The sequence below is a fragment of the Squalius cephalus genome (assembly GCF_949319135.1).
Source record: "Squalius cephalus genome assembly, chromosome: 2".
Lineage (NCBI taxonomy): Eukaryota > Metazoa > Chordata > Actinopteri > Cypriniformes > Leuciscidae > Squalius > Squalius cephalus.
Genome location: NC_137123.1, coordinates 12,528,713 through 12,555,232, shown reverse-complemented (window position 1 = coordinate 12,555,232; position 26,520 = coordinate 12,528,713). Strand labels below are relative to the sequence as shown.

Sequence of the window (26,520 nt, the reverse complement as noted above, 5' to 3'; positions counted from 1 at the left end):
AAGCTGACCGCATGGAATATAACTACTGATGTGTTTCCTGATCAGACTGCATCATGTGATAAAATCAACCAATGAAAGCAATGTAAGAATTATATGAACACAATGAATTACTCCTAGATGACCACTAGGGGGAGAAAGTAACAAACTAAATGCAAAGTATTCTTACAGAACATGACATTTATAAAGATTTATGAAAATTTTATCCAGGTTGTGAGATGCAGGAGATCACCGGGCGCTCGGCGCTCATGTACCCCGCCTGGAACAGCCTTTCCTCGGCTAGTCGTTCTGACGTTTGCCGCTGACTCTGGCGTCTCTGTAGTGGTTAAACACGAGATATAATTCGTCTTGTGTATATCTAACAGGCGATTTTTGTTTTTTTTAACCGGAGTAGCAGAGCAAGCTGACGCGTGCTGTTCTGTACTTGGAATAACCGGACTCACGTCCTTTACCCATATATGGATTGGCCAGAAGGTGGGCGGGGTTAGGATTTCGCAAGATTTTCCAAGATGGCGCCGCCCATACCCCCCATAAACGGCTTCAAAACCGTTCTTCAGAAAGTCAATGGGTGACGTCACAGACGCTTTGTCCATATTTTTTACAGTCTATGACTGGAACGCAGCACAAAACAGCTAATATTACCCATAACCCACTGCGCTTTGGAGCAGGAACTACAAACACGAGTAAAAAGTGTTAAAAAAAACTACAAAACATGGCGGATATGCGCAAACGACAATGAGAGGTTTAGATAAAGGTTTGAGTGACTAGTCAAAGTTTAACCTGATAAAAAAATATTTATTTAATGTTATCCATGTTATATTTCATCTGCAATAACAAGGTCGACTTTTATAAAGATCCGTTTGGCCATTAACTTTTAAATCATTGTTATGCATGAATATGAGAAGAGTCTCCGCAAGAAAGACCCACGCCACGACTGCAGATCAACGTACTTCTCAATACGGTAGGAAATGAAATGAAATGTGGAGGATTTATCTTTGACAAGATGATTGACAGGTCAGTTTACTGTGACAGGATGCATCAGAGAGCAACCATATGACATGATAGTATGTCCTAAAGCTTATCTACTATTCTTCTACACACTCAAAAGTATGTACTTTTTCTTCACAAAAAGTATATACTTTCAGGGCGTAGTATAAGTAGGCGAATTAAGACGCAGCACTTGTTTATTCCTCGTTTGCTTGATTGTGTTCACCCTATCATCATGTGTCCTGCTTCTGCCTGTGTCCTCCCGTTCTCCTGCAAGTTATTTCACCAAAGCTGTGTCCGAAATCGCCCCTATACCCTTAAATAGATCACTATTTGAGGGGACCTTCATTTGTAGTGGTGTCCGAAACCATAGTGGACATTATCGTGTGCACTCATTCAATCCCACAATGCACCACAATAATGAGTGTGCAGATATATGCTTTTTTTTATGATGATGTGCACAGATAAATCATTTATATTAAATACTGCTATGTTTTATTTTTTTTTAAATGGCCATTTTGATTTTCTGGTGACTTTAACAGTCACATTAAGCAGTATCACGATTACTGTTTTTCAGTCCTAAAATTGAAAACCTCTTGAAATAACTTAGACTTTTCTTATGCCATTTAAGATATTTAAGACTTTTCATGAGCTTAATTATTATCCTTATTATCCTGCTTGGCTGTTAAAGGCTGACTGCATATGTGGCTAAAGTCTTCATCATGGCCAATAACTTAATTGCTATGGAGGACCATGTGCTCTGCAGCGCCCTCAAGTGGCTGGTTCTCCACAAACAGCTGGCAGATGGCTCGTTTAAAGAGGATTCACCTGTAATTCATGGAAAGATGGTGGTAAGTTGAATGTTATCTTATGATTGTCATGACTGACTGTATTTGAGTTCACCTGGTTGGAGGCAATGATGGTATACCAGTAGTTGTGCATGAAATGATTACAGTAAACTACAGTACAAAGAAAAAACATTATGTGCCAAGGTATAGGCCCAATTCTATTGTAAGATCTTCATGGAGCTGAAAGTGTTCATTGAAGCACAAAGTGTGCTATTATATTATAACTTTACCAGACAGAGCATCCTCTAATGGGGCCATGCTGACCAGCCAAACCAAAACTCAGCTATTAGAATCATTTGTGATAAAGTCTGTTTATGTGTGCTTTATTCCAGGGTGACGTACAAGGTAAAGATGCTGATGCCTCTCTGACGGCCTTTGTTGTGATTGCCATGCAAGAGGGCAGAGAGATCTGTGCTGGATCAGTTGATGTAAGTACAGTCAGCACACTCAAAAAAAAAATTGGGTCTAAACATAAGATTTATGTATTTGAATTGCATAACAAATTTCCATGCATTTGGTTTACATAGTTTTAACATAAACCAATCAATACTCCTGAATGTGATTCATATGTTTAAGTCATACATAAATGAAACAGATAAGATTTATGTAATTGTATTAATAAACTGAATGTGATTTATATTTGTCTGTCGTATGTAAATGAAAGAGGTAAGATTTATGTAATAGTTCCCCGGAAAACGCCCATGTTAAATTAACACTGCTCAGTGTTCATATGTGTGCACACTACAGAGGTAAAGCGGTGTTGAAGTTAATGAGATAATTAAGTGATGATTGAGCATTAATTATGAACACCTGCTGTTAACAAGCAGAATCACTGAAGGAAAGAGAAACACAAGAACTACAACTGACTTCAGCCACAGTCTTAGATGAAATCAACTGAAGAAAAAAGAAGACATTAAATCTGTGAAGATCTCAGCAGAGGAGGATTAAACAACTCAAACAGCTTTACCAGCTTCACCTATTAGTAACCAGACTGACTTTATTTAATATCCGTTTTAATGAAATCAATAGTTGTATTTTAAAGTCACCACGATGGTGGTTAGCATTTGCTTTAGTTGGGCTCTTGACCATTGACTCTTTAATATAACTTTTTCTCTGGTTGCTATAATTATGTGTTTATAAAACACGTTTGTTGCAGCGAAAAAGCCATGAGAAAAAGAGGTCAAGTGATGTTGGCTGTTTATTGATGATGATGACGACAAAGTCATCATCATGTAATTGCCTCATTTGCTTGTCCTTGTTCAGTGTTTAATGCTTTTTAATATTGTTTTATTCATAACAGAAGCCATTTGATTTTACAGCCTGAAATCTAACAGTGTTGTTTATCAAAAAATATACTTTTTATTTTTTTAATAGTTAGTGCACAAAAACCTTTCATCTATGGCATTACTTAGACTCACACAGACATCAAGAAACAGCATATGAATCTCAACAATGGTGACAAAAGATACAAAAAATCCTGATGCATAATTTAATAATGCCGCAATGCATGCTGGGAGATATGGGTGAGTTTTGATTGGTGGTACCCAGCATGCACTGCAGTATGAAGCGTTTCATTGATTGTCACCATTGTTGAGAGTCATACACTGATTCTTGATGTCTAAGTAATAATGTAGAAGAGAAAGTTTAATGCACTAAATGTTTTTAAAATTCTTTATATTATTTGATTAACTGTTGGATCTAATGCTGTCAGGTCACACAGCTACTATAATAAATAAAACAAAATCACATAAGCCCAATAATCAAAGCATTAGACACTGAAAAAGATAAGTGATTCAGGCCACAATATGATGATTTACATCTTCATCAATAAACAGCCAATATCACTTGATCTCATTTTCTCTTGGCTTTTTCACTGCAACAAAAGTGTTTTATAAACACATAATTATAGCAGCCAGAGAAAATATTATATTAAAGAGTCAATGGTCAAGAGTCCAACTAAAGCAAACGCTAACCACCATCGTGGTGACTTTAAAATACAACTATTGATTTCATTAAAACGGAAATGAAATAAAGTCAGTCTGGTTAGTAATAAGTGAAGCTGGTAATGCTGTTTGTGGAGTTGTTTAATCCTCCTCTGCTGAGATCTTCACAGATTTAATGTCTTCTTTTCTCTTCAGTTGATTTCATCTAAGACTGTGGCTGAAGTCAGTTGTAGTTCTTGTGTTTCTCTTTCCTTCAGTGATTCTGCTTGTTAACAGCAGGTGTTCATAATTAATGCTCAATCATCACTTAATTATCTCATTAACTTCAACACCGCTTTAACTCTGTAGTGTGCACACATATGAACACTGAGCAGTGTTAATTTAACATGGGCGTTTTTCTGTGTACTATTACATAAATCTTACCCGTTTCATTTACATACGACTGACAAATATAAATCACATTCAGTTTATTAATACAATTACATAAATCTTATCTGTTTCATTTAGATATGACTTAAAAATATGAATCACATTCAGATTATTGATTGGTTTATGTTAAAACTATGTAATCCAAATGCATGGGAATTTGTTATGCAATTCAAATACATAAATCTTATTTTTAGACACAATTTTTTTTTTGAGTGCAACATCAGCACGACCAAATTAATATTCATGCATTTGTTTTCAGAAACATCTATATGCAACAGAATGAAAGAGAATGCAGGGTCTTGAGATTTTATCTAAGTCTAACCTCTTACACACACTTTATAGAGTCTGCATGAAAGTATCAGGAGGGCTGTTGCATTCTTAGAAGGTCGACTTCCACAACTGACCAATCCTTACGCTGTTGCGATGACGTCCTACGCCATGGCCAATGCTGAAAAACTCAATAAAGAGATCTTGATGAGGCATTCCACCCAGTTAGAAGGTTTGTATTTGCTTACTTAATTTAAGTTTTTTTATGTTTTTTTTTTACTTTTAGACACACATATAGCAAGACGATTTAAATATAATTTCACTCATCTATCATTTGAAGAAAAATAACCATTCTGCTGTCTATTTAAATGTCTATATTAAAAGAGCACGTTCAGTCATATTTAGTGAAGATGACTGATGCTCAGTTTGGTGTACTGTCCTGTGATGTCCAGCTGGTGTCTTCCTTCGTTTTAAATTTGGAGCTGCAGCTTGGTAAATTTAATGGCGATTACATGTTCAGTATCTCTACCCTCCATAATGAATTCACTTGCTAGATTACCAACAGAAGCAGTTAAAACTAATTTCAAGTAAATTACATCTCTACGATGATTGGTTCATATATGAAGGGAGGTTTGCCTCCTCAAATACTCAAAGCAATAGTTTCTGGCTATGGATTCGCTTCCCCCTCCCTTTCTCACCCTCAAGACTCGCTTTAGCACGGTTTTCTGAACGATTGTAATTACATTGGCAGATTAGTCACGTTCATGGGAAAGAGCAGTGATGGACTTCAGTAATATTTTATTTTATGTAATATTCAGTAATATTTTATTTTATATTATATGTAACAGCGGTGAAATTACAAACATGGAACACACATTCTGAGATGCACTGTTAAGCCTTGCTGTAAAAAAGGCACAAATTCTGACAGTTTCATACCATTTTCCATTAAAACAGTAATATACTGTAGAAAACAGTGCATTCTGGGTAATATTTGTCGTTTTCGAGAAAATAACTATACTGTGAATTAACAGCACTCAAAATCCACACTCAGAGGCTGTTTTCACAATCACACCCTATACCCTCATTCACTATTCCCTACATTAGTTCACTAAGATAGTCCACTTGACAGAGTGAAGAGTGAAGTGAGAAACTGATGAACACCTGATAAGCAGAATCACTGAAGGACAGAGAAGCAAGAACAGAAAAAAGAGAAACACAAAAACTACAACTGACTTCCAGCAACACTGAGTGTGCAAACAGTTTACAAACCAGTTTAACATTTTATGGATATTTAATATTTATTAATCATATGTCTGTGAATCTACAGCATGAGATCCACCAATGTTTCTGTAATCAGTTATTCTGAAGGATATTGAAATCATATAGTTCATTAAAACATTTTGAACTCCTGCTTGTCTAAGACACACACAGACATCAAAAAGGAGCATTTTAATCTCAACAATGGTGACAATCAAAAGTTTCTTGTCGCAATGCATCCTGCGTCGAGGCTAGTATAAATCTCCCAGCTTTCACTACAGCATGATTTATTTATTTTTATTTTTATTGCCACCATTGTTGAGATTCATGTGCTGATTTTTTATATCTCTGTGTTTCCACAAGATACCGTTTTTTGTTGTGCATGATGTGTTTTAAAAAATTCATCATTGTGAATGATTGCTGTAGTTTCCCAGTGGTGGTAATGTAACACTTTTGATACAGGATTATAGTCTGAATGAAATTAGTGAATGAACAGGCTAGATGATTTTGTCGTGATCATCAATTTAACAAACTGCATTCCCAAACCGTGTGTGTGTGTAAGTGTGGCTTACAAAAACACAGTTCAAGCGGCCAGAGAAAAACTAATGTTAAAAAGTCAAGGGTCAGCATCCCAACTAAAGCAAACACTGATCTCCATAATAGTGACTACAAACCAAACATTTTAAATTAAACATCTCAATAACGCCTTCTGTAGATGTATGACAGAAATAAAGTCATACTGGGTAATAATAAGTGTAATAATGTGTAATGGCTGGAAGTCAGTTGTATTTCTTGTGTTTCTCTATTTTCTGTTTGTGTGTTCCTCTTTCCTTCAGTGATTCTAAAAAGTGCACTGGCATCTTTTTATTTATAAAGCAGTATTAGGACTTCTTCCTCCTTATCTGAACACTTACATCCTTTCGAGGTCTGCAGGGACATATCACCTGCGTTCACAGGATCTGTTTTATTGACGGTCCCTAAAACCCGCACTGACTTTGGCAAAAAGGCTTTTAATTTTGCAGCTTCAAAATGAACTACAATTGAAGGAGTTGGTCTCACTTTATTCTTTTAAAGGCTTTTTAAAGGACCTTGCAGAAAGGCAGTCTGTCTGTCACTGTTTTTAAATTGATTTAGGACACAGGTTTTTTTATTTTATTTTATTTTTTAATGATGATGTTGTTTGAATATGATGCGTGAATGTGTGTCTATGTATTTACCTGTAAGTGTCTCTATGTCTATTTGAAACCGAGCTGCTGCCACTTGCCAGGACGCTCTTGTAAAAGAGATTTTTAATCTCAAGGAGTTTTTTATCCTGGTTAAATAAAGGTTTGAATGAATGAATTAATTCTGCTTGTTAACAGCAGGTGTTCATCACTAATGCTCAACAATCACTTACATATTCCAATAATTATCTCACTGCAACACTGCGTGTTGCCAGTACAACACTGTTGCCAGTAATTTACTGTTTATTTTACAGTTCTTTACTGTAATGTTACAGTATGTTATTGTAAAAATACCATGCTCTAAATTCAAACTCAGGTTAACTTGTTTCCTTTCGCAGAAACTGACTGCCTTCAATTGAACAAATTTCATTTAAATAATATTTATAATGCACTAATAATGTGAGCAAAGTATTACTGTGAACTTATTTCATTTGAGACCACTATAAAAAATATTGTAAATAAAGAGATTTCCACTGCGTCATCAACTACTACACAGTCACCACCTGTTAAATAAAGCAACATGCAGCAAATCATCAATGTTTCTAGATCTTCTCCTGAACTGAAGCACAGGCTCTACTCTTCAGCACAATGGTGACCCAAAACAGTGTTGTCAGCACTGTAAAAAATTTTGTTCTGTAAAATAACGGTAATCTACTGGCAGCTGGTTGCCAGCAATGTCCTGTAATTTACAGCCCTTTACCATTAATTTACAGCTCTCCTTTTTTACAGTATATTACCGTAAAAATACCATGGAAGGTAACTCGTATCATTTGGGAAACCGATTGCTTCACACACACAGTAAATTCCCCGGTTTTAAATTTAACACCGCTCGGTGTTTATATGGGAACCACCAGCAGGGTGTTAAAAGTAACACTGAAGCAGTGTTAGAGTTAATTAGATAATTAAGTGATTAATTGAGCGATGATTGAGCATTGAAGACACCTGATGATAACAAGCAGAATCACTGAAGAAAAGGGAAACACAAGAACTACAACTGACTTCCGGAGATGAAATCAATTGAAGAGAAAAGAAGACATTAAATCTGTGAAGATCTCAGCAGAGGAGGATTAAACAACTCCACAAACAGCATTACCAGCTTGATGTCTGTGTGTGTCAAAAAAATACCCACAGTGTATTTAAAAATCAAAAATCTGATCTGTTGCAAGAAAGTATTGTTGGTGAATATAGTCTATTAATAATAAATAACCACTTTTGGCCGAGGATAAGATAAGTGAATTATTCTACTTTATGATGCTGAATACTACTTCACCTGATCATCTTCAATGCTGGCTTCCTTTGCAACTAATTATATGTTTTGGTAAACATTGTTTCAAAGACAACAAACTCCCATAAAACGACAAGAGTCAAACTGCGGGGACTAGAGGAAATGTTGATCAGCATAATGATGACCAAATATATACTTGAACTTTAGCTTAAAGTTTACTAAAACTTAACATTTCCGCCCAATGCATATGCAAAAAAAGGAGTGAGGCCTGGTTGAGTTAGTAAGTAGTGTGCTGTCACCACGTCCAAGAGACACCCTGAATCTAAACCCCCTTTAACTGTGGCTTTCCTAAAGCAGATGAACTTAAGAAACAGTGGTTCACAAGTCTTGCTTACGGAGGTGCTTCGGGTCGATCAACTTGTTCTTCTTGACTGTCATTATCCGACTCAGACTCAAACTGATATGGCAACACTGATGCCATAGTTAGCGTACGTGTTTACAGCATCTCAGGAAGCCTCTGGAGCTGATACTCACTGGTTATGGTAAGGGATATTACATTTCCAGCACAAGCTCTAAGCGGCAGACCAATCAGAACAGACTCGTGCCAGCTGACCAATCAGAACAGACTCGTGCCAGCTGACCAATCAGAACAGACTGAGCTTTTTGAAAGGCAGATTTTAAAGAAACCAAAGCTAAAACAGAGGGTGAAAATGTGCGCTGCAACAATGTATATTGTAAGAAACTAATATTTTTGAACATTAAGTGAAGTAAATGTATTATAGTAGACCCCATACAAACAATGAACCTGTAAGTGAGCATAATAGGTCCCCTTTAAAATGGATGCTAAAGTACTTTTTTACTATACCGTTGTGATCACTTTTATGTGAAAATATCTGACACAAACATTCTTCAGAATTTCTCATTTTGTCTTAAAGTAGAACAGTAGAAGAAAAGTCATATTTGGATGCTCTTGTTTTAGGCGACCATCATGGTGTTCCAGGCCGTGGCTGAATATCATACAGAGATGAAGAACCTACAAAGCTTGGATTTGGAGCTCACAGTGGAAGGAATAAGCAGACCTACCAGATGGATTTTTAAAAGACAGAATGTACATATTGCATGGACAGACCAGGTATAACGCATTGCTGATGTTTTTTTTTTTCCTTTTCCAGATGACAAAATAAGTTAAAGATTGCAGTGAATGAGGAATTATGGAAGCTTTGCCATTCATGACATGAACACAACTTCAATGGATCACATCAACTATTACATCATTTATTTGATTGTTCTGATGACACAATTATCTGCGCTTGTTCATTCAACAGATCTTGCTAAATAAATACTTGAATGTGACTGCAACAGGAACTGGAACAGCAACTCTCACAGTGAGTTTGAGTGTTTACACAGTAGAAAAAAACAACTACATATTTTCCAGTTTTCCAAACTGTAAAACTTTAAGATACCATGCACTAAACTAAAAATCGAGTTCCTCATTTCATTTGCTATCTATCTATCTATCTATCTATCTATCTATCTATCTATCTATCTATCTATCTATCTATCTATCTATCTATCTATCTATCTATCTATCTATCTATCTATCTATCTATCTATCTATCTATCTATCTATCTATCTATCTGTCTGTCTGTCTGTCTGTCTGTCTATTCTACTGTTTGAGAAATGAACATTATTAATATTATAAATGGAAAACAAAGACATAATGTATATGAAAGTATTTTTGGCCTTTTTCAGGTGTTCACAGTGTATTATGCCAAACCTGTTAATAAATCGGACTGTAAACTCTTTGATTTGAGTGTCAAAATGGAACATGAGCATGGCGGTAAGATCGAAAGTTGTTTCATTGCTCATAGCTGTAAAACTGAAACTCGCAGTGTGTAATATCAGTATCTGAATTATCTTTCCATGCAGTACATTTCCTTGGAGCCATTGAAAGCTACAAGCTTACTGTGGAAATCTTGTGAGTGAAAATATGACCAAGTTTCTTCTTCAAGTTTCAACCTTCTTGTTTTAATGCACAAACAGGGACTGAGTTCATAAACCTGTAAATAATATATTATATAGAGATTTATGCATCCCCACAGATACAAAAACCAAACAGCAGATGCCAGGACTGTTCTGGATGTCGGTTTACTGACAGGATTTCAAAAGCATGAAGGAGGTCCTACAGAGGTGCTGTGAGGATATGAAATTTACATATTAAGAAACATACATTGCAGATATTTGAACTATTAAAAATCACACTGCAGGACTATTTAAGTGAACTGCAAATAAGCTAGAAAAACTTCATCATGAGAATATTATATACACAGCAAAATCCCCAGAGCTAAATTAACTCTGCTTAGATATGGTCCCACTCTAAAGAGTGTTTAAGTAACTCTTAAGTCAGAGTTAAAGTTAAAGAGATAATTAAGTGATTAATTAAGTGATGATTGAGCATTAATGATGAACACCTGCTGTCAACAAGCAGAATCACTGAAGGAAAGAGAAACAACAAGAACAGAATAAAAGAGAAACACAAGAACTACAACTGACTTCAGCCACAGCCTTAGATGAAATCAACTGAAGAGAAAAGAAGACATTAAATCTGTGATTTTTTTGTTATCTTTGCTATTCAAGTATTATACTAATCTTTCTTTCTCTTGGATTAGAAATAAGTATGTTTTGTTCATTCTCATCTGAACTTCTGTTCGTTTTAAGTTCATTTTTACCTGTACTTCTGGACCAGCTGTTTTATCATGTATGTTCAATTTCTGCTGTTTTTGCTCTTCCTGCTCTGGACTGCTTTTGCTGCTGCTTCAGGGGCTTGGCCCCGTATCGCTGCTTGCAACTATATTTCTGCTTGTTATCATCAGGTGTTCATCACTAACATTCAATCATCACTTAATTAATCATTTAATTATTTTATTAGCTTCAACTCTGATTCAGAGTTACTTTAACACTCTTTAGAGTGGGACCATATGTACTCTGAGCAGAGTTAAGGGCTGTTTACACAACACCATTTTCAGCTAAAAACATAAAATGTTTTATGCGTTTTGGCCATTCATTTACACGACAACAGCATTGTGGGTGCCTGACAACTCAAACTTTTGAAAACTGGTTTCAACTGATTTCAAAGTGCAAGTTTTTGAAAACAGTCTCCGTGTAAACAAGACAAATGCAAATCTCTGAAAATGATGACTGCATACATATTACGTGTTCAATCAATAGCAGTGTTTCCCAAACCTGCTCCTGAAGGACCCCCAACACTGCACGTTTTCTTTGTCTCCCTAATCAAACACACCTGATTCAACTCATCAGCTCATTAACCCATGTGATAATGAGCTGATGAGTTGAATCAGGTGTGTTTGATTAGAGAGACAAAGAAATCGTGCAGTGTTGGGGGTCATTCAGGACAGGTTTGGGAACCACTGATCTATAGTGTTTCATCGCCATCTAATGGCCTTGTCAGCAGAATACAGCATTTTAGTCATTTTGGGGGATCTGTGTGATTGGGGATCGTTTTGACAATGGTGTCGTCTGTATGTGGAAAACTCAAAGGAAAAACTTCTCAGATTTAAGCATACCATTTTTGGGTAAACATACCCTTAATTTAACTCTGGGGATTTTGCTGTGTAGAAGTGAACTGTAAATATAATGTAAGTGTCATAACTGAAAAGCAAAAAGAGCTTTTATTGACACTAAACTCCAATGACTTCTTCTGAAAGTCACAACAGGCCAACATAGATCATCTGAATCCACAGTGAAATGTACCGAACAAACACATAATGCTCTATTGAGACATTCAAATAGTTGGAAATAAACTTTTACTAGTATTTGGATTCTTTGGAAGCTAATGTTATTTTTAGTTCATTGAATCATTTTTCTTCTGCTTGTCACTTCATCTGTCAGTGATCAGAGACAAAGAGCTCATGATGAAGAAGTAGATCTGTGTGTGTAGGCAGTCCATGTCAATCTCTATGATGTCAAAGAAAAGGAAGTGAAAATGGGTCGTTTTTGCAGCTTGGTTTCTATAAAAGCTGTTTATGGACTAACAAGGAAGTTTTGAGTTTTTAAACATACACAATTTGTTATGGTACAATGACATCTTGTATGTCAAAAGAGCATTAGATTAGAAAATTAGGTTTCTCATGTCATTATGCCTTTAATACACTGAATTTTTTTTTTTCATTCATCCAATTAATTTTTGTATATACATAATATGGCAGACATGGTAGAAAAGGACGATCTTTCTAACCAATGTCTGGCAAAATCTGTTTAATCAAATAAATGACACAAACTTTTTAAATCCATGCATTGTTATAAAAAACACATACAACCATTGTTTGTTTGTTTCTCCTGCACTGGTCAATTTTGAGATTTTGCTTCTATAAGTTGACTTTCTTTCAGACTAGTGGAAAGAAAACATCTGAAATGCACATTTAAGTGTTTATTTGAGGTTGTAGATTTAAATCGCAATACATTTCTTGTGAGGTTTTCTTTTTCTTTTTCAGAAATCTCAACTTCAGCAGCACTTACACACACCAAGAATTTGTAACCTGGCTTTATCCAATGCTCTGATTTCAGTCCTGGAAATGAATGCAAATGAGTTCATTTTTAATTAGATAATGCCTCATATGCGTATTTCATCATCTGCATTTCAGAAAACTTGTAATATAAAATGTAATGTCTTGATGAACTGGAAAAGTATGGTGATTGTCTATTAGTTAAAAAATACCTTATTCACCTGTGGTGTCTTGCCTTAATATTAATAGTAATGTTAAAGGTGCAAAGAGCAAGTCTCTGAGTTTTTGCAGAACTATGCCCCCCTCTGGCGACAAATGAAACTGCAACACTGCAACTGAACGCGCATGACGTCACGCCCAGTCTCAGATTCGGCCCGAATCCCTCTTATTTATTTTACTGTACAGGATTATAGAGGCAATCGCAGTGATCAGAGAAGGGCTCATTCAGCCCATCAGGCAATTGTTTAAGCATGTATGGGTTAGAAAAACAGGTATTTTTAACATGAAAAGTTGCTTAATGCACCTTTAAGTAATATTAATAGTAATGTTAAGTTTTGTGACTGTCATAAATGTGCTTTGATTTCTGTCTCATTAGGTTTATCATAAAAATAAAAAAACAGTTTCCTTCAGAATGCACAAAATGCGTAATGTGGGACTCCTTCAACCTGCTGCAGTCACTGTGTATTAGGGCTGTGCGATATATATCGTGAGATTGTTATGCGCATCTCGTCAGTAAAGCCGGTTCCTTGATTAGTAGTAAATCACCATCACCTGCTTTCAGATGAAGCGGCATTTACTACAAAGAGCCGTAATTAACTGACAAGCTGAGCCATATCGCATTAATATCGCGGACGTATCGCCAGCGATACTTAATGCGATATGGCTCAGCTTGTCAGTTAACTACGGCTCTTTCACAGCAAAAACTCCAGTGTTAAATTAACACTCCTGGGAGTGTATGAGTCCACACTCAAGAGTGTTTAAGTTAATGAGATAATTAAGTGATTAATTTAGTGATGATTGAACATTATTGAAGACACCTGATGTTAACAAGCAGAATCACTGAAGGAGAAAATCACAAATTGTAAGTTACCATTAAGGTGATGGGTGTTTGCTTTAGTTGGACTCTAGACCATTATATGTGTACTTTAGATTTGATTTGGCTGCTATATCTGAGTTATAACTGACAGATAAACAAAGAAAAAAAAAGTGATCTGATGGTGTAGGTTATATTATGACAATCATCATTTGAACTTGATCACTGAACTCATTAAAATCCTTCTTTCTGACTTCGATTTATGTTGTTGGTTAGTGAATCTGCATAAATGCCCAGCATTTTTGATATAATATAAAGGATTTCTTAAAAGTTGCTTAAAAAAAAAAATCATTATTTTAGGCACACACAGATGTCAAGATTCAGTCTATGCATCTCAACAATGGTGAGGAGCAGAATATTCAATTAGGAAAAGTAAATTACATAGACAATTCAGATCATAATTTATTCATACCGCAATGCATGATGGGAGCCATTAATGAGTTGTGATTGGTGGCAGCCACTGCAACATGCTTTATTATTGTCACCATTGTTGAGATTCACAGGCTGATTATTGATGTCTGTGTTTTAAATGAATTTATCTGAATGTCTTTTGATCAGAACAATGTTTATTAAATATTTAGAATTATAAGTAAAATGCTGATAATCATAGGCTGACGAATCACTAAACTGCAGCTAACAAGTTAAACCAAACTATCTCAATAAGTTTCCTTTTTCAGATCACAGCATGATTATGTCAAAACATAACCCACACTATAAGATAGATAACATTTTACTTTGTTCATTTAACTGTTATAAATCAATAACAGCAGACAAACAACAGTAAATATTAAAGTAAACATATAATGGTCTAGAGCCCAACTAAAGCAAACACCCATCACCTTAATGGTAACTTACAATTTGTGATTTTCTTCTTCAGTGATTCTGCTTGTTAACATCAGGTGTCTTCAATAATGCTCAATCATCACTAAATTAATCACTTAATTATCTCCTCAGCCCTAAATGCCGCTCCATCTGAAAGCAGGTGATGGTGATTTACTACTAATCAAGGAACCGGCTTTACTGACGAGATGCGCATAACAATCTCACGATATATATCGCACAGCCCTAATCGCACAGCCCTACTGTGTATGAATATCGCTCACCAGGTGAGCTTCTGGTACATACACACTTTATCCAGAGCTATTTGAGAGAATAATGCAGCAGTCATCTTTTATACGTTTTTTTTTTTTTTTTCTAGATGCTCGCTGTACAAAGTTCTACCACCCTGAGAGGAAGGATGGCGCTATATACAGCCTGTGTCGTGGAGATCATTGCTGGTGTGCAGAAGGTACTGGCATCCAGAATCAATGCAGCAGTTAAACCAGAGGTGGAGAGTCCAGGGGTCAGAAAGTAAAAGTCCTGCCATATGTTTATTCCACCCATGAACTCACACAGCAAAAACTCCAGTGTTAAATGAACTCTCCTGGGAGTTTATTTGGCTCCAGACTCAAGAGTGTTAAAGTTAATGAGATAATTAAGTGACTGATTGAGTGATGATTGACCATTATTGAAGACACCTGATGTTAACAAGCAGAATCACTGAAGGAGAAAAATCACAATTTTGGTCACCATTATGGGGATCAGTGCTTGATTTAGTTGGTCAGTTGACCTTCAAATGATGATCTTTAGATTTTGTTTGGCTGTTGATCTGAGTTATTATAGCCAGATTAACAAAAAGAGAAGTTGATCAGGTGGTGTTGGTTATATTTTAACATATTCATAATTTGATCTGAATCACTGAACTCATTTAGAGCCTAATCTCTGACTTAAATGTATATTGGTCATTACAACATCACAGTGATTCTATAGAATAAGATCCAGATTTTTCAATATAATTCAAATTATTTCTTAAAAGTTGTTCTGATAAAGAAAAAGAAAATCTTTCTTTAAGGCACACACAGACATCAAGATTCAGTGTATGAATCTCAACAATGGTGACAAAAAGAATATTCAATTAGGAAAACAAGACAATTCAGATCATAATTTATTCATAAATTCATGCATGATGGGAGCCATGGATGAGTTTTGATTGGTGGCACCCAGAATGCACTGCAACATGCTTTATTATTGTCACCATTGTTGAGAATCACAGGCTGATTCTTGGTGTCAGTGTGTCCAAATAATATATTTTTTCAAAGTCTTTTGATCAGAACAACTTTCAAGAAATCTTTCTGATTACATTGAAAATGATTAACATGGCATAATATTAGAATCACAGGCTGCTGTAATTAACAAGGTAAACTTAACTCTCTAAATGAGTTTAATGATTCAGGTCAAATTATGATTATGTCAAAACATAACCAACACCACCTGATCAACGTTTCTCTTTGTTCATCTGAGAGTTATAACTCAGATACAACAACCAAACAAAATCTAAAGTTATTATTTTAAGGGTCTAGAGCCCAACTAAAGCAAACACTGATCACCATAATGGTAACTTAAAAAAGAGATTTTCTCCTTTGGTGATTCTGCTTGTTAACATCAGGTGTCTTCAATAATGCTCAATCATCACTCAAACAATCACTTAATTATCTCATTAACTTTCACACTCTTGAGTCTGGAGCCAAATAAACTCCCAGGAGAGTTCATTTAACACTGGAGTTTTTGCTGTGTGAGTTCATGGGTGGAATAAACATATGGCAGGACTTTTACTTTCTGACCCCTGGATTCTCCACCTCTGAGTTAAACAGATAAATGTTTATTTCATTTATTTTCTCTTTCTCTCTCTTTCTCTTTCTCTTTCTCTCTCTCTCTCTCTCTCTCTCTCTCTCTCTCTCTCTCTCTCTCTCTCTCTCTCTCTCTCTCTCTCTCTCTCTCTCTCTCTCTCTCTCTCTCTCTCTCTCTCTCTCTCTCTCTCTCTCTCTCTCTCTCTCTCTCTCTCTCTCTCTCTCTCTCTCTCTCTCTCTGTCTGCTAATGTTAATGTGTCAGTGTTAGCTGTATTGAATCAACATCTCTTTTGCTCCAGCAATTAATGTTGACATTTTCTGGAAATTTCATCCATAAATCAATGGTGATGGTGTTGAGTCAATGTTACAATGTGATGTTGGTTCAGCATCATGCTTGCACTCTCAGAAAATGAAACACAATTACAACTGACTTAAAGCCACACAGCCTGAAATCAACTGCAAATAAAATGTTTTAAAATGTTTGGTCATAGGGTTGTGCCCCGACATCACGATGGAGAGCCACCATCGTGATGCCACGCCCCCCACCCTGTCAGACCAGCCCAGTCTCACGGCAGTTCGTGTTCGTGTACACCAGTGGTTGGGAACCTATGGCTTGCGAGCCACACCTGGCTCTTAGGGAAAAATCATATGGCTCGCAAGGTCTCTCACCCTTTACCAACAAACGATAAAAAAATGTTTAGACGTGGGTGTTCAGTGCTGTTCGCGAGTGTCAAGAGTCACCACAGCAATCAACTAACCACTTAGGTTTCTGTGGTAACCTACAGCTCCTGCACTGGGATTTAAGCAGCTGCTGCTTGTTTAAGGTGATGGCGAAAATCATTTTAGAACAGCAGCGAAAATGTAAAAGTAGGCTATATAAACTTTATCCTTTTATTTAAACGGGTGCTTTGCTGTGCAAAGAGACATTTCAAAACATTTCACCCGCTGGCCGCTGGTACTTTCACTTTTGCTGCAGAGACCCTTTATGTCCTATAAATGTCATATTGTTGATAATCCACACAGATTTCAGTTGACGATTCTGTTTAAAGTTATTAATAACAAAACGAATGAGAATGAATGAATGAATGAATGAATGAATGAGAAAGAAAAGAGCAGGATGTGCTTTATATTGAAAATAAATATTAAAAGCGTGATAAGTCGCGAAAGAGAACTGAATTCTACTGACAGGATGCTGTGCGCGCGCTCCGATCGCAACATGGACAAGCATAGTAGCCTTTGTCTTCGGTTGCGAAGACAAAGGCTAAAGGCACAGACATCAAGAATCAGCAAACAAATCTCAACAATGGTGACATGGTTCATGCCAATGCATGCTAGTTTTATATTATGGTGGCTCCCAACTTGCATTGCAGCATGAAGCATGTCACCATTGTTGAGATTCATATGCTGATTCTTGATGTCTGGATGTGTATCTAAAAATATTTTTCTTTTAATGTATTTTAAAAATCAAAATTCAGATTGTCTCATCTGTGGCAAGAAAGTATTATTTGTGAATATATCTTTTTAATAACAAATTACCACTTTTGGTCAGAGTAAAATTAGTGAACTTTGATGCTGAATTATGATCTTTGTTTCTGGTTTTCTTTGCAATAAATGATATGTTTCAGCACACACTCTCATAAAAGCTAAGAGTCAAACTGCCCAACTAAAGGAAACACTGATCACCATAATGGTGACCAAACATTTTCAATAAAACATCAACATCTAAACCTCTGTTAATTGTCAAAAAGACCTTCTGCTGAGATCTTGAGAGATTTATTGTCTTTTATTTGCAGTTGATTTCAGGCTGTGTGGCTTTAAGTCAGTTATAGTTGTGTTTCATTTACTGAGAGTGCAAGCATGTTGAACCAACATCACATTGTAACATTGACTCAACACCATCACCATTGATATATGGATGAAATTTCCAAAAAATGTCAACATTAATTGCTGGAACAAAAGAGATGTTTATTCAATGTAGTTAACATTGACACATTAACATTATTTTTATGGTTGCTGTCTATCTGGGACCCTAATCAAACACACCTGAACCAGCTAATCAATGTCTTCAGGATTACTAGAAAGCTACAGACAGGAGAGTTTATCAGGGTTGGAGCTAAACTCTGCAGGACAGTGGCCCTCCAGGACAGCATTTGCCCATCCCTGTCCTAGAGTTTCTTCTAATGAGCAGATGAGTTGAATCAGGTGTGTTTGATTAGGGAGACAAAGAAAATGTGCAGTGTTGGGGGTCCTTCAGGAGCAGGTTTGGGAAACACTGGCCTACAGGAATACTATGAATTAACAGCACTCAAAGTCGACACTCAGAAGCCTCTTTTCTGTGTTCCAAATCACACCCCATGCCCTCATCCACTATTCCCTACAATATAGTCCGCTTGACAGAGAGAATTCAGACACTGATGAACAACTGATAAGCAGAATCACTGAAGGACAGAGAAACAAGAACAGAAAAAAGAGAAACACAAAAACTACAACTGACTTTCAGCCACACTGAGTGTGAAAACAGTTTACAAACCAGTGTAACATTTCTTTCATACATGTACAAAAGTTCTTGTTGAGAATTATCAGAGATTTAGTTGTTGATGTTTTATTGAAAATAATAAATGTTGTTGTCACCATGATGGAGATCAGTGTTTGATTTAGTTGGTCTCTTGACCCTTGACTTTATAACATTAGTTTATCTCTGGCTGTTGTAATTGTGAGTTTATAAAGTACATTTGTTGTGGCAAGAATTCTCTGATCTCATCCTGTGTATAATATTTGAATTTGTGGCTATTTCTTATATATTGATCCTATATCTGTGAATGAGTACAGAGTGAGATCCAGCAATGTTTCTGTAATCAGTAATTCTGAAGGATATTGAAATCATATAGTGAATTAAAACATTTTTAACTCCTGCTTGATTTAGATACAGACCTAGATCAACAATCAGCATATTAATCTCAACAATACAATGTAGCAATGTGTAGCTGCTTTTTTTTTTTTTTTTTTTTTTTTTTTTTTGTGCATGATGTGTTTAAAACAAATTGTCATTGTAACTGATTGCTGTAGCTTCACAGAGGTGGTAATGTAACACATTTGATACAGGATTAAACTCTGAATAAGATCAGTGAATAAACAGGCTATATAATGATTTTGTCATCATCATCAATATAACAAACCACATTCACAATCCATTTGTGTTTGTCTACAGATGTAGCTTGCAAAAACAGTTTAAGCAGCCAGACAAAATCTAATATTAGTTCACGAGTTCACACGTTCATGGAATCTGATGTAGTCTTTATGCGTATTTGGCTTGCTGTCCAGGGGAGGGCTTCGAGCTCGGAATTTCGCCCGAACCCAGAGTACTCCCCCCTTATACTGGGGTAGACCCAGCCTAGTGTGAGGTGATGGGGTGGTGGAGGGATGCTGAGAAACTTGTCGTGAGACTGAAGGTGAGGAAAGGCTTTATTTATACCAGCTTCCTCTTGTGCTGATTGGTTGATTACCTGAACGTGCTCCTCCCGAACTTTGTCAACTAAAGCAAACACTGATCTCCATAACAGTAACGTCAAACCAAACATTTTCAATTAAACATCTCAATAACAATTTCTGTAGATGTATGACAGAAATAAAGTCATACTGGTTAATAATAAGTGTAATAATGTGTAATGGCTGGAAGTCAGTTGTAGTTCTTGTGTAGTATGGACACTACAGAATTTTCCTGTGGGGTTGAAAGGGTTAACAGTGTAAGATAAAAAGACACACCCACGGAATGTATTTTAACAGTAATAAATTGTAAGTTAAAAAACAGGTATATACTGGCAACAGTAGTTTACTGTAAAATGTTGTTTTTTTGGGTCACCATTGTGCTGAACCATTGGTCAGGTCAGGCTTGTTGGAAGCTTGCTACTGGTAACATGTAAACCAGTACCACCTGTTCCATGGTCGAGCCACCGGCGACTAATCTGGTGAACCCACTGGACTGCATTGGGAGTGGGAGTGGGAGTGGGAGTGGGAGTGGGAGTGGGAGTGGGAGTGGGAGTGGGAGTGGGAGGGTGGGTAGATCCAGTCTTTCACTCTGTCTGTGTCCGCTGGAGTCTTTTCAAATTGTGCACGCGGATAAAATACATTCTAAAACGTGAAAAGCGTTTAACGACTTAATCTCCTAAAATAGTTAAAATAAAATATCAAATTATGTAAAGAAAACGCTTTACTATAGGAGGAACGCATTGCATTCATATTCTGGGTTCATCTGCTTATCTGCACATAGTATGGTTTCTTAATAAAGTGTGTACTGTGTACATACATTAAGCCACGTTAAAGTGCTTTTTAAGCGTTTTAAAAGCTTTTTTCACGTTAAGCATTTTAGAATGTCCCATGGAAAACCAACTTGTTAACATTGGCCAGCAGAAGTGCAATCATGGTTTTCCTGATGCTAAATCCAGCCTTGGAGAATATCCTTTCTGATGGTGTACATCCACACTTTAGATTTTCTTATCCCAGACATTGTTAAATATTTAAATCCTTGCCGCCAAGACGCTTCTCTGTCGGTCACGGATTGAAAGTGAAACTTAAATCTGTCACGGGGTGTTTGGATTTATTCACGCACGTTAAAAAATATTATATACAGCATTATATAAGCATAATAGCATAATAATAACTTTGCACATTTTTATATACAGCATTATCATAATAGGCTGAATATTGACGTATTGACAGAAAACCGGTAGTTCTATGTGAAATCAGACATTGAGCGCCCCCATATAGCCAAAGTGGCATGATCCTCGTTTCATAACACCTCTGCGAAGATTCGACCGTGAGATTGGTAGTCGAATCAGGCTCCTCCAATCGAAGCATCGAATCTTCGTCTATTCAGGGTCACTCCTAATAAATATATATATACACTCACCTAAAGGATTATTAGGAACACCATATTAATACTGTGTTTGACCCCCTTTCGCCTTCAGAACTGCCTTAATTCTACGTGGCATTGATTCAACAAGGTGCTGAAAGCATTCTTTAGAAATGTTGGCCCATATTGATAGCATCTTGCAGTTGTTGGAGATTTGTGGGATGCACATCCAGGGCACGAAGCTCCCGTTCCACCACATCCCAAAGATGCTCTATTGGGTTGAGATCTGGTGACTGTGGGGGCCATTTTAGTACAGTGAACTCATTGTCATGTTCAAGAAACCAATTTGAAATGATTCGAGCTTTGTGACATGGTGCATTATCCTGCTGGAAGTAGCCATCAAAGGATGGGTATATGGTGCTCATAAAGGGATGGACATGGTCAGAAACAATGCTCAGGTAGGCCGTGGCATTTAAACGATGCCCAATTGGCACTAAGGGGCCTAAAGTGTGCCAAGAAAACATCCCCCACACCATTACACCACCACCACCAGCCTGCACAGTGGTAACAAGGCATGATGGATCCATGTTCTCACTCTGTTTATGTCAAATTCTGACTCTACCATCTGAATGTCTCAACAGAAATCGAGACTCATCAGACCAGGCAACATTTTTCCAGTCTTCAACTGTCCAATTTTGGTGAGCTCGTGCAAATTGTAGCCTCTTTTTCCTATTTGTAGTGGAGATGAGTGGTACCCGGTGGGGTCTTCTGCTGTTGTAGCCCATCCGCCTCAAGGTTGTGCGTGTTGTAGCTTCACAAATGCTTTGCTGCATACCTCGGTTGTAACGAGTGGTTATTTCAGTCAAAGTTGCTCTTCTATCAGCTTGAATCAGTCGGCCCATTCTCCTCTGACCTCTAGCATCAACAAGGCATTTTCGCCCACAGGACTGCCACATACTGGATGTTTTTCCCTTTTCACACCATTCTTTGTAAACCCTAGAAATGGTTGTGCGTGAAAATCCCAGTAACTGAGCAGATTGTGAAATACTCAGACCGGCCCGTCTGGCACCAACAACCATGCCACGCTCAAAATTGCTTAAATCACCTTTCTTTCCCATTCTGACATTCAGTTTGGAGTTCAGGAGATTGTCTTGACCAGGACCACACCCCTAAATGCATTGAAGCAACTGCCATGTGATTGGTTGATTAGATAATTGCATTAATGAGAAATTGAACAGGTGTTCCTAATAATCCTTTAGGTGAGTGTATATATGTGTGTGTGTGTGTGTGTGTGTGTGTGTGTGTGTGTGTGTGTGTGTGTGTGTGTGTGTGTGTGTGTGTGTGTGTGTGTGTGTGTAATGTATAAATATAAAAAAAATTCAAATCTCTCAACATAGAAAATTGCAGTTTCCAGAAGAAGAATCGGGTCAGTGAACAGGAGCGTTTTGATAGAGCCTGTGAATCTGACATGGATTATGGTAAACGCATGTTCTCCTTTCTCAGCCATTGAGATCAAGTCTCACAGATCTGATGACAATAATGATATAGCACATATGCTTGACAGTTTATAAAGTCAGAGTAGTGAAGATGGATCTGGCACTGGACACTGACAGTTACGACATGAAGGTGGAGCAGGTGCTGAAAGAAGGTACGGTTCAGTATTCACTTGTGTCCATCAAAGTTTGAAGTACATGTTTTTAGAGCATGTAACTCTTGAACTGTGGTTGATGTATGGATGTCCCAGACTAATCTTTTCCTGTTCTGTCCTGTAGGCACTGATGATGATGCTGAGGGGAGAGTCAAACCATTTTTGGCTCGTCCCAGTTGCAGAGAATATTTGGGATTGGTAGAAGGCAAGTCGTACCTCATCATGGGCAATGTTGAACTGACAAACCAAGGAGAAAGGTAAGTGTCCACTGTGTGTCTGTAAATATCATGATTTGCCTGAGCTTAATTTATTTAATGTCTGTAGAATATTGTTCTAGGCTCAATGAAGGGGCAGTTGTTTTTTTGTCAAAATGCATTTTAAATAACCTAGAATAGACTTGAATAAATTAAGAAATGCAGTTGATACCAAATGACTTGAATACACAGCAAAATCCCCAGTGTTAAATTAACACTCCTCAGTGTACATATGTGTCAAGTCAAGTCAAGTCTAGTTTATTTATATAGCGCTTTTCACAATACAGATTGTATCAAAGCAGCTTCACAGTATTAAATTAAAATAATACAACAATGTTTGTTTCTAGTGGAAAACGTCCACGTTTGGTAATGCTGATCAATAGTATACCACACTACAGGGTGTTAAAATGAACACTGAAGCAGTGTTGAAGTTAATGAGATAATTAAGTGATTAAGTGATGTTTGAGCATTATTGAAGATACCTGATGTTAATCAGCAGAATCATTGAAAGAAAGAGACACAAGAACAGAAAAAAGAGAAACAAGAACTACTGACTTCGAGCCATTACACATTATTGCACTTATTATTTTATCAGTTTGGCTTTATTTATGTCATACATCTACACACGTTCTTATTTAGATTTAACAAAAGTTTAGGTGGTAATGTTTTATTAATTGCTTTAGTTGGGCTCTTGACCCTTTCCTTTTTTAACATTAGTTCTTCTCAAAAAACAAAAACAATTGGTTTCACCACCACTCAAAACCAAAATAAATAGTGTTCCAACCAATCACCGACAGGGGGGTTGTGAGGTTTTGCGCTCGTCCACGGCTGCCTATGACGGCTGCACGCGAAAACCTCACAACACCCTCCCCCTGTCGGTGATTGGTTGGAACACTATTTATTTTGGTTTTGAGTGGTGGTGAAACCAACTGTTTTTGTGTGCAGATCTCAGAGCCTAGGCTGCCTACAGAGACGCGTTTTTTTGACGGCCTGCTTATGGGGCGGGCAGCTAGCGGATCGTTAGGAAAGATTAGATGAATGTGATCATTTATGTTTGGGCCTGAAATCGCTGATACAACCTTTAACTTCAGTAAATCAGAGAAAAAGGAGTTTTCCCATTGCGACTAGTGACGCAGTACTCGTTCCCGTTATCTCAGGGAACCAAGGTTACATTAGTAACCAAGTGCGTTTTTGGACTAACAAGGAAGTTTTTAGTTCTGAAACTTGCAGAAAATTCTTATAGTATGATGACCACTTATATGTCAAAACCTCAAGTAAAATTTTCAGTTCATGATCCATTTAAAGGAGGAAATATTCTGATAATAAGGATGTAATTCTTAGAAAATGAAATATTGGCATAAGTGAACTTTGATATTTTGTAAAAGACAAAAAAAAGCTATTTTGTTTCTAAAATATTAATATATGAAAAACTTTTGTCTGCCAAAACAAAGTTAGTGACGTAAGCATTATGCAGGAAGCTATTTGTGAAACCATAAAACTGAGAACACCCCATTAGACACCTGACAAAATATCACGTATTTTGACCTGTTATTAAAATGTTTTGTACAAGTGAAACTGAATTTGTATTAAATGTTTGTCAAAAATGTATAAAAACCAACATGTATACAAAGGATTCTCCTTTTTTATCACTGTCGACATGCCTTATAGTTCATTGACCCTTATACTAAAATGATGCATGTGCTTCGTAAATGCATACAGTGTAGTTAAGTCGGTAATTGTGTCTGTTTTGACTTGTTTTTAGTCTGCAGTACATCTTTGGAGAGCGCACCTGGGTTGAATACTGGCCGACAAGAGAGGAAAGCCAAACTCGAGAATACAGGGAACAGTACATCGGCATCTCTTTGCTCCAGAATAGCCTCCTCAGAAGAGGATGTGTTGTATAATTATCCCTGTCAACAACCTCACAGCTCATACTATGGTCACAATGTGAGTCACCCCAGCTAGAAATATTATTGGACGTGGGCTCCAACATCGCTCAGACGTCAAACGTTTGTTGAAAATGAAAATTGGGTTGACGTATAAACATTTGTTTGAAGTCAGGCTCCAACATCATTAAACAACTCCAAAAACACCATTATCAATGTAACGCTTTAATCCAATATATCAAACTAGACAGCCAAAATGCAAAACCACGTGTACATATAAACACAAACAAATGATCAATCAAAATTGATACCAGAGATTAAACCCTGAAATGTGACTGCCTGGTATATGATAATAAAAACTTTATTATCAAAAAGTAGCCAACATACTTGATCACTGTATCTCTTGCTGTTCTCACCATAACAAACAGTTACAGCCGACAGAGAAAAACTAACATTAAAAAGTCAAGGCCAAAGATCCCAACTAAAGCAAACATCTTAATGGTGACCACAGTGAGTGCGCTGTGAAGTTACACTTTTAGATCATTGTGACCACATCATGAGTATCCTGGAAGCTCAAATTGTTGACTGGGATATAAACAGCATTTGTTGATTACAGGAAATTAAACATAATCTCTTGCATGTTTGAGCTAAAATACTTGTAATTCTGTATTTTAAAAAAGGGGTGACTGAATGAAACATGAAAATGTTTATTTTAGACTCCTGACTAATTAATCATGGTGTGATATACAGTGCCTTGCAAGAATATTCTAATAACACAAATCCAACATTATAATTTGTTTTGTGTGGTATTTTAAATCTGTATCTAATTTTTATAATCATAAGACAATGGGGTCGGAGTGCAAAAGAGACTCAAAATACTCTGTTGACGTTGATCTTACATACAAGTGTCAAACATCATTCGATCCTGTTAAGTGTCTATTTTTGTGTATACTCGCAATAAAAACAAAGTGTTGTGCTTTTTGCCAAATAAAGAAAAATAAACATGATGCAAGTTCTGCTTTCTCTCTGTCAGTGAAGTCCATTCTGAAACACGTCCGAAAATGAACTATAACTAAGCGAATACTCAGTCAAACAGGCATACAGGCATGAAGCTTGAATTATATTCTTTTAAATGAAGTAATTTATATAAAAAAAAAAAAAAAATTCTCAGTTTATGTGATATGTATGAAAAGAGAGATGTCAGTCGTTCTCATCTCAGCTCATTAAGTTTTAATGTGACCCTGCCCACGGAGAGCACAGTTATTCAAACGCAAATGATCTGAGGCATTCATGCAAACCTGTGAACACCCACAATCAGCTGGATAACACACACCGCGTGTAATCAGAGTCATGTACTTTACGACACTGTGAGGAATAATACTATCTTAATAATAATCCTGGAAAATTTACCTCAGAAGTGCTG

At 36.7% G+C, this 26,520-nt stretch overlaps 1 protein-coding gene and 1 pseudogene across 2 annotated transcripts in view; both read left to right on the top strand.

Annotated features, from left to right (window-relative positions):
- Positions 1-9,365, top strand: part of LOC307154737 (complement C3-like) — a gene marked incomplete at its 3' end in the record, with an annotated part of 31,251 nt that extends 21,886 nt beyond the window's left edge. The window contains exons 25-28 of the mRNA XM_079864823.1: positions 1,676-1,835; positions 2,165-2,260; positions 4,547-4,703; positions 9,349-9,365. Coding sequence (XP_079720949.1) covers positions 1,676-1,835; positions 2,165-2,260; positions 4,547-4,703; positions 9,349-9,365 — 430 coding nt within the window. The remainder of the gene's footprint in view (positions 1-1,675; positions 1,836-2,164; positions 2,261-4,546; positions 4,704-9,348) is intronic.
- The window catches only part of LOC307152133 (complement C3-like), a 340,855-nt pseudogene extending 315,225 nt beyond the window's left edge, over positions 1-25,630 (top strand). Inside the window, exons 36-40 of the transcript XR_013824042.1 lie at positions 14,992-15,081; positions 22,707-22,787; positions 22,874-22,957; positions 23,082-23,214; positions 24,974-25,630. The product of XR_013824042.1 is annotated as a complement C3-like (transcript). The remainder of the gene's footprint in view (positions 1-14,991; positions 15,082-22,706; positions 22,788-22,873; positions 22,958-23,081; positions 23,215-24,973) is intronic.
- Positions 25,631-26,520: the final 890 nt, after the last annotated feature.